This window comes from Camelina sativa, chromosome 11 (assembly GCF_000633955.1).
Source record: "Camelina sativa cultivar DH55 chromosome 11, Cs, whole genome shotgun sequence".
Lineage (NCBI taxonomy): Eukaryota > Viridiplantae > Streptophyta > Magnoliopsida > Brassicales > Brassicaceae > Camelina > Camelina sativa.
In genome coordinates this window covers 17,057,633-17,066,236 of record NC_025695.1, presented here as the reverse complement: position 1 = coordinate 17,066,236, position 8,604 = coordinate 17,057,633, and the positions used below count along the sequence as shown (strand labels likewise).

General features: G+C 32.5%; 1 protein-coding gene and 2 pseudogenes across 1 annotated transcript; 1 reads left to right on the top strand and 2 right to left on the bottom strand.

Moving 5' to 3' along the window:
• LOC104723632 overlaps nucleotides 1–830 on the bottom strand; it is a 3,890-nt pseudogene extending 3,060 nt beyond the window's left edge.
• LOC104723630 lies at nucleotides 4,698–5,364 on the top strand (annotated as a pseudogene).
• On the bottom strand, nucleotides 5,820–7,234 carry LOC104723629 (putative zinc finger protein CONSTANS-LIKE 11). The gene is made up of 3 exons (XM_019232475.1): nucleotides 6,716–7,234; nucleotides 6,229–6,614; nucleotides 5,820–6,096 (listed from the first exon to the last, which is right to left on the bottom strand). Exons 1-3 carry the CDS (start codon nucleotides 7,202–7,204, stop codon nucleotides 5,976–5,978), a joined length of 996 nt encoding a protein of 331 aa, XP_019088020.1. The 5' UTR covers nucleotides 7,205–7,234; the 3' UTR covers nucleotides 5,820–5,975.

Sequence of the window (8,604 nt, the reverse complement as noted above, 5' to 3'; positions counted from 1 at the left end):
CATATCAAACGAATACCTAACGTTCTGATCATAAAACTCCGAATTACTCCCGACGTAATACCATTTCCGGTGATCATACTTTGACAAAACCTTCACCAAATTATCTACAAAGAACACAGTATCATCGTCGCCGAACACAAACCACCGCACATCTTTATCTCCTCGATCCACAATCTCCTTAACGACACGAGCCACACGAATCGCTGATCGGAGACCACCAGGGAAGTTATAAGGAAACCTAGAAACGTCTTTAGATACAACTACAGGAGGGAGAGTTAGATCGGGCTCCAATCCACCGCGATCGAGAAACACGACGGCGCGTGTAGTCTCGGGAGTATACCAGAGACGAACGTAGGAGCTACGACGGAGCCAAGAGTCGTGAGAAGCGGCGATCGAGAAGAGTAAGTGACGGCGCCGAGTGGGGAACACGGACAAGGATCTAGCGATCGACGAAATCTTCTCGCGGCGGAAGGTTCCGTAGGAGAAGATGATGTAGATGATGAAACAGAAGATGAGTAACAAGAAGATGTTTCTGATTCGTGTATAAGTTAGCGCCGGAGATTTGGCCGGGAAGAGCATTTCCGGCGAGAGGGATTCGAGTCGTGAGAGAGATGGATCAGGTCGTCTCTTACGTCTCGTTTGGTTCATTTTCTGAGTTTCGGTTTTTTAGAGTTTCTTCTTCTTCTTCTTCTCTGTACTGTAGAGTCGACGACGGTTAAGTTTCTCTCTCGGAAAGTGGTAGAGCGAAGCCGTCACTTTCAGTGAATAAGGCTTTGGTCATTTGAGTTTGCGGGTCGGGTATTTCAGATCCGACTCTAATTCTCGGACCTTCTAGATGATAATTATTATTTTTTAATAATAATACTTACGGAAAAAAAAAAAAACAAACATATCTCATTTAATTATTATTTTTTTCAAAATACCTCATCTATTTAAAATTTAAAAGCAAAAACACCCTAAAAGATTCCCATCTATTTTTTTAGCGTTTAATACCCCATTTTTTTTGTTGGATGAAATATACCTTATTTCAATATATTTGTTCTAAAAGTACCTCAATTTTGAATTGTTGGTAGATTCAAATATGTGACTTAACAGGTGTTAACGGATGTTACATAATTATTAAACAATGTTAAATGTTAACTCCATGTTAAATAGTTAATATGAGAAAAAAATACGATCAAAACTGTATCTTCTCAAACTATTTATTCCGTATTCTACTTTGATCTAAATCATACTCCACCAACACAACTCATCTATTCCATGACAAATCTACCATTGTCGTTGTTTATGTTCCTATTTCACATGTGTTAATTGCTGGAAAGTTACATTCCATTATAAAAGATCACTATCGTAAAACCCTAACAACACCGTTGTAAACAATTTTATTATATTAATTGAAAAATACAAATATGAAATTAATTTTATAAAGTGTAAAAAAAATAACATTATCGTGTCATTGGTCTTAATACAAATGTTTAATTTTCAATAAAGATAAAAATATAATTTAAATATTAAACTAATAAAATCTTTGAAATAATTATTAGTTTCAAAAAAAAAATATTTTCTCTCTCTAATTAATTGTGGACTAAAATTACTAATAAATTTGAAAAAATTATAAACCAATCAGAACTTTAAAAACTAAGATTTTATATATAAGTATACAATATGATAATTTTTAATAACTATATTTGGAAGATTTTGTTAAGATTTTAAAATATGATTTTCCTATCATCTTTCTTTTATTTTTTTTACAATTTTTTGAATTATCATATAATACTTATGATTAATAAATTTGTAGATTTTTTTCTGCATATGTTGTGATTTAAATTTTAAAAACGTATTATTCAATCTATGAAGAAAAAAAAATATGTGTTTTAATGTTCTATATCGGCGGGTTGGTAAAACTAAATTTATGTGGTTGATAAATTAATAATTTTCTTTTCTCACAATTACGATATTGTAATTAGTACTTTAAAATATTTTACAAAATAATGATGAAAATACAACAAACAAACAATATAAAACTGTAATATACATCAAACAAACTAAAATACTATAAAATAATTAGTAGATTTACCAAACAATTGAAATATAAAGATAAATACTATCTCAAACAAAATAACTTTATAAAAGAAATTTAACAATTTATTATTATATTATAATTTTTGGAAAAAATGTTGACTTGCGTTGTATATTACGGGATATCTCTTAGTATATATATATATATATATATATAAACACGTGAGGTTGAAATGTAATGTCGTTTAATGATTCTATAACATTCGTTAATGGTTGTCAAAGTGCGTGTTCAAAACCACCAACAAATCAAATATGAAGTATTTTTAGACAAAGTATATTTAAATGAGGTATTATTCTTCAAACAAAATAGGTTGAGATATAAAACGTCAAAAATAAATATTTTTGTTAAAATTTAGCATCTTTTACCGATTGTGTAACACCAATTAACGGCTGATAAGATGAAGATTCGAATTCACCAACAATTCAAAAAATAAAACAAAAAATTAAATTAAAAGTAACTGAATGAGATATTTTTCTTCCAAAAAAGAGTTGAGATATTAGACGTTGACAAAAAAAATAAAAGGAGTATTGTCTGGATCTTTTTTGCTAATAACTTACTATAATGTTACAATGACATGCCAAATGCGGGTAATTATAGGGATAAGATAACGGCAGCATCTATCAAAGATGATGGTTTGGTGATGATTGGTGGACGAATCTGACATATATGTATGAAGAATATCATAAAGCTGTTTCAAGAATATAATGAAATTGCTTAAAATATTTGTACTTTGGTTCAGATTACCACAATTTTGCATTATTTATGTAAGTGACTCAGGTGATGCAAATATTTGTATAGGCTGAAATAAATATTTGCAATGGTGTCTAGAATCAATTTTAATATGTATTAGTTACAAAATGATAGTTTTATATCATTTGTAAAAAAAACAATGATATAAAGTTTGCACCAGTTTATTATTATGACTTTAAATATTGCATCAATTATCTAATTAATGTAAATTCATATTTGTATCACAATGATGTAAATTAATATATACACATCAAAATTTAATGAACCGCTATCAAATACTCCCTCTGTATTAGAAAGGATGATTTTTTAAGTTTTTCACATAAATTAAGAAAATAATTAATGTTTAGTCATAAATGTATTTTTATATATAATAACATATTTCTTATAACTATTAACCAATGATAGTTCATTAAAATTTTAAATTCTCAATTAATGAATCTTGAAATCTACAATTTCATAGCATTAATTAATAAAAAAATACAGAAAATCAATCTTTGTAATACAAGATAAATTTTTAAAACATCATCTATTCTAATACAGTGGGAGTAATCAATAGCAACATTAATTGTTGTAATTGTTGTAAATTAGATATTGTGCATCAACTATTAATAATTTATTTAAGCAAAAATCAGTTATTTGTTGACACAAATTAATTGATGCAAGAGATATTTTCGTATAGTTCAATTGTTCTAAGTTTGTGCAGAATAACTAGTATCAAACTAATCAGTCGTACACTTGTAATACCACAATCTTGTCAAATATATATATATATATATATATATATAGTTACCAACAAAATTATTATTATTATGTATTGTATTTAATATATTTTTAAAAAATCATTCTTAAAAATACTTTTCTTATTGAAATTTGATTTTTATTCGCTTATTATTTTATATACTTTAATATATATTTGCAGCATATTGATGCAAATAATTGTTATACTCAATATTGTCACAAACATGGTAAAATATAAAAGCAATATAATAAGGAGAATAGAACTTGCTCACATTCTCTTGACTATTTGTTTACGATTTTAAACCTTTGATCCATCCCTCAATGTTGGGGATTTAATATTTGCTAGACAACATAACAGTTTTGAGTTTTGATGAAATTTAACTCATTATGTTTTTAAGGATATACGTCTTCAAAAATTAACAAATGTTTTTTTTTAAGAACCAACAAATGTTTTTTTAAAGAGTTAACAATTAACATTTGTTACGTTATTAGAGTCTAAGTTCATGATATTTTGAAGAAGAAAATTGACCAACATTTTTTATCGAATAAATTAAACAAATATACACAGAACTGAAAATGGAATTTCATTACATTAAACATTTTTCATTACAAAAAATCATGAACTATGCATTGCAAATATACACAGAACTGAAGTACTTAACCACAGTCACCATAGGCAAAGTGATCCGAGGAAACCCAATTACGCAGTCGTAAAGACTGTCACTCTCAATCCATTTCTTAAATGGCCACATAGTTCCATATTATATTGTAATCAGTGGGTTATTGATTCTCTAACCACTCTTTTCCGCCATGAATTCTCTTAAGACTAAACGACCAACTAGTTAATAGAAAGAGTGGCACCCCTGTCACCCAAATAACATTAAAAAATATTGTATGGTTTAAAACAATTTGTGTTGTCTAATCATTAATGAAATTCGATAATATTATATACATTACTCTCTTTCTATAGACCACAAAAATACAATGGTTCATTCTAGAAGAAGGTGTGACTGTGATTTGGGATCCAAAGAGTCAACCACTCGAATCTTGTGTATCTAAACATGAGGACGAGAGATCGTCTGGTGGATGGAAAAATAACTAAAAGTATTAACATATTGGTTCTCCAGAAACAATTTACATCAAAACAATAGGTCAACACTCTGCCATCTGTATAACATGTTTAATGAGATAATCCAAAATATCCATTTGCTTCAAATAACAATCATTCCTAAAACCTCTAAACCTTCAAGACTTCATCAACACAAGAGAGACAAAGAGAAAGAGAGAGTAAAAGATGTGCAAAGGAGTTGAGAAAGAAGAAGAGAGAAGAAGCGACGACCGAGGATGCCGGAGACTCTGTACGGAGAGTCCCAAAGCTCCGGTGAGATGTGAGCTTTGCGACAAGAACGCAACCGTGTATTGTGAGGCAGACGCGGCTTTTCTTTGTAGGAAATGTGATACATGGGTCCATTCTGCTAATTTTCTTGCTCGGAGACATCTCCGGAGCGTGATCTGCTCGACCTGCCGGAAGTTAACTCGTCGTTTCCTTGTCGGAGCTAGATATTTTTAATGTCGTTTTACCGGAGATAAGGACAATGGCACGAGGTGAAGATGAAGAAGATAGTACTGATCACAAAGTCCCCTTTGTTTTTCTCTATTTTTTTTTGTTCTCTCGTAGTTGAGATTAAATCTTGATAGGGTTTATGTTTTTTCTAAAATAATTGTGGTAAATTACATTCTTAAGCTAAAAGTTAAGAAATTGCTCAATCATTCTTAATCAATTTCTAAGTTTGTTTTTTGGCTGCATCACCACTTTCTCAGAAGAACTTGCTTAGTCATAAAACACATAAACAAAGTTAGGAAAAAAGTAGTAACAATGATGCGGTCCCAATACTAAGCTTTAAGAAATCAAGAAACTATGGCAAACATAAAAATCTGCCTTTATTCTTTGGCTTTATTTCTCTTAAATAAGAAAACAATAAAACGTTACAAATTACAATCAATTGAAAATGGACAAGTAGAGAGAGTGGTCCAAAAGACAAACAAAACACAATTTTTTTCTATTATCAACATTTAATTGAGATTAAAGAACTGTATGTAAGAACTAGGCAATGACTCTTTCTTGGTTTCTTGATACTCTTGTTTGGTTTCTTAATTCGGTCTGATTGTTCTCGTCGCTGTGATCGGTAGTTTCTTTGGTCCCATAAAAAACCGAGGAAATACTCTAGTAAAAAGAGCAACTTTGAGGGGCTTTTTTTTTGGCCATTTCAGGGTTTTATAGTTTGATCTTGTAGTTTTTCTCAAGAAGTTCTGTGTTACTTTACCAGCAAGAAAATGTTATTAATCTCTTGGGTGGAGTGAGATTTTTTCTTTACTTGAGAGTTCTTGGAAGAGAAGCATCACTAGTTCACATCACCATTGATGCATCATACTCAAAATTTTCTCCAGCTTTCACAAATCTTCCTTTCACCCGCTTTCTAGTATCGGCTCTCGCTTTGCGTGATGCATATCGTATTTGCTTCCCAAACCTACCAAAACAAAAAATGTACCACAAAATATCAAAATTTATCGTCAGAGATTATGTTTCAAAAGCATGACCCTGACTCCGATTCTGTTTTATATGCAAAAGCATAAACCTTGACTCTGTTTCTGAAACTTACATGCGCCTTGACTTCTTTTGTTTGTATCTCTTTTTAGCCTCGTCCCTTGATTTTGGATTATAAGTAACTTCAACATTCGATTCCCATGGCGAATCTCCGATCAGAAACCCTGGCGAAATCCCGCAATCTTGGTAATCAGTGGGGCTGCTTTCTCCTGTGATGTTGGTCATCGAAAGCGACATGCTCGGAACAACATTCCCGCCGGATAAAGCAGGGAGAAAAAGAGGAGAGAGGCCAGTTTTATTATCTTCCTTATATGAACCCTCGTACTTGTAACACTTGGTTTGATCAGGTGATGAACATCCAATAATATCATTGCTTGCGTTAAAATTCAAGGGTGCATCATCTAAATTAATCCCTTCACATAGATCTAAACCAGAACATTCCTGCATAAAAAGATGGAATATAAATAAACAACATGAAGAAAAAAGTTGTGTTCTTTTGTCATAATTTAACATTTTGACAGATTACTTAAGCAAGACGTTACCTCCTCCTCTATCACTTTAGGAAGACTAGATTCCATGAAAAAGATAGAAGAATGGTCTTTGAGATTCTGAGTTTGTGTAGGAGTAGATAACCCATCCCAATCGACTAACTCATTTATTTTGATGCTATCATCAAATGGAGAAACCCAATTCGAGGCGGTGGGTTCTATAACCGAAGACCAGATCTTGGTGAAATCTGATTGAGAAGGACAACCAGAGTAAGGGTTGAGATTCTGAAGTCTGTTTCCTAAACCATTGCAGTTGCTTGCGGTCCAGTGACATCCTTGGCAAAGAGAAACCTTCTCGTTCAGACAGTGGATTACCGTGGGTTGCAAGAAACATTTCTCGCATAGCAAAGATCGCGTGTGTCTTTGAGACAGAGGATTCGCTGAGTGTACATTAACGTCACAGTTTAAGCAAATTTTAGCCGAATCGGATTTGCAATAGATTAGAGCTTTTTCGGTTCCACAATAGTCACATTGAGCCTCCATATTTCTTCTAAGACAGACACACCCCTAAAACTCCTGCAGCATAGAGAGATAATTAGATAAACACAGATGATTTAGATCGTAACACTGTAGATACATTGTTGGTTGATGTTTTTTTTTGTGTGTGTGTGTGTGTGAGATTCAATGGAGGTTAGAAGAGAAGCACTCACTAAAATATAAAGGTGTAAAAATAGTATGTGAGTTAGGGTTCAAAGATAGAAGCGTTACAAGGGTGTGTGAGTGAGTTGAGTCCAGTGGCAAGGAGATGAGAAAGAACAGAGAAGAAAGGTTTTGCTCTGTTTTTATTCTGTTTGGTGTCCAACACGTGGGGGTATCTATGGCACGTGTGAATCTCTTGTCGTTAGATACTTTTCTGTCCTAATGTGGTTGACCGTACAGTTCGGAGTTATGGTTTGATTCTTTAGTTACTTTGTGTGGCTCTAATTTTAGAACACGTTTTCATTTCGCCGAGGCATAAATATCTCAGTTGTTCAAAACATCCGAGAAACAAGACTAGTTCGAAGCAAAGCTATTCCGCGTGCTCGTTTAACGTGGGTTAGGACTAATGAGTTTGCAGCATACCATACCAGAGACGTTTGCTTTAACCGGTAGGTTATGGTTAGTGTACTGTCCAATTTTCTCATGACCTATGTAAAAGAGCATTATTGATGAAAGATGCTTACAGGAATATACACTTTATGTGATTGAGAAAGCCAGCAACCATGTCCAAACAAGTGTTGATTTCCATTTGTGTCCACTTCTAAACCAATTCCGAACCATGTTCATCACTAAACTGCAAGATTGTTTAAGAACCTCTTAACTTATGAGATTTAGATAAGTGAGCATTGTTAAGACTACAGCTCGATTTACAATGGGAAGAGGGTCAATACTGTAGCTACGTGTGCTCACTGTTTGACCTTTAAATTCCTTCGAGACGAAACTAAGAAATTAAAGGAATTCGCAAGGCCATGAATAGACAGTACTTGTTGAATGAAGTAGTAAATCGCATTGAATTCCATTAATGCTTTTACATCGTTAAAGCGTTTTATATAACTGCAAGAAAGAAAACTTTGACGAAAGATTCAACAATGAAGCTCTTAATGAAATGTTCTCTAAAAACAATGGTCTCTCTCAACGATCTCAGGTCTATTTTGGTCACCACTCCGAAATGTTGTTCAACCAGAAGGTTAACATCTTTTGAACTCTTGAACTAGCACAATGGTTGCAAGTAGCCATATGACAATTGACTGTCAGTAGAAGATATTCAATAATTCAGCAGAGTAAAAAAACTGATACCACAATCTGCCCACAAACAAATTACTCATTTCTATAATGTAATAACGCATCCCCTTCCGGGATAAACAAAAAGGGAAAACAAAACCCAATGTGATTGATATAAAATA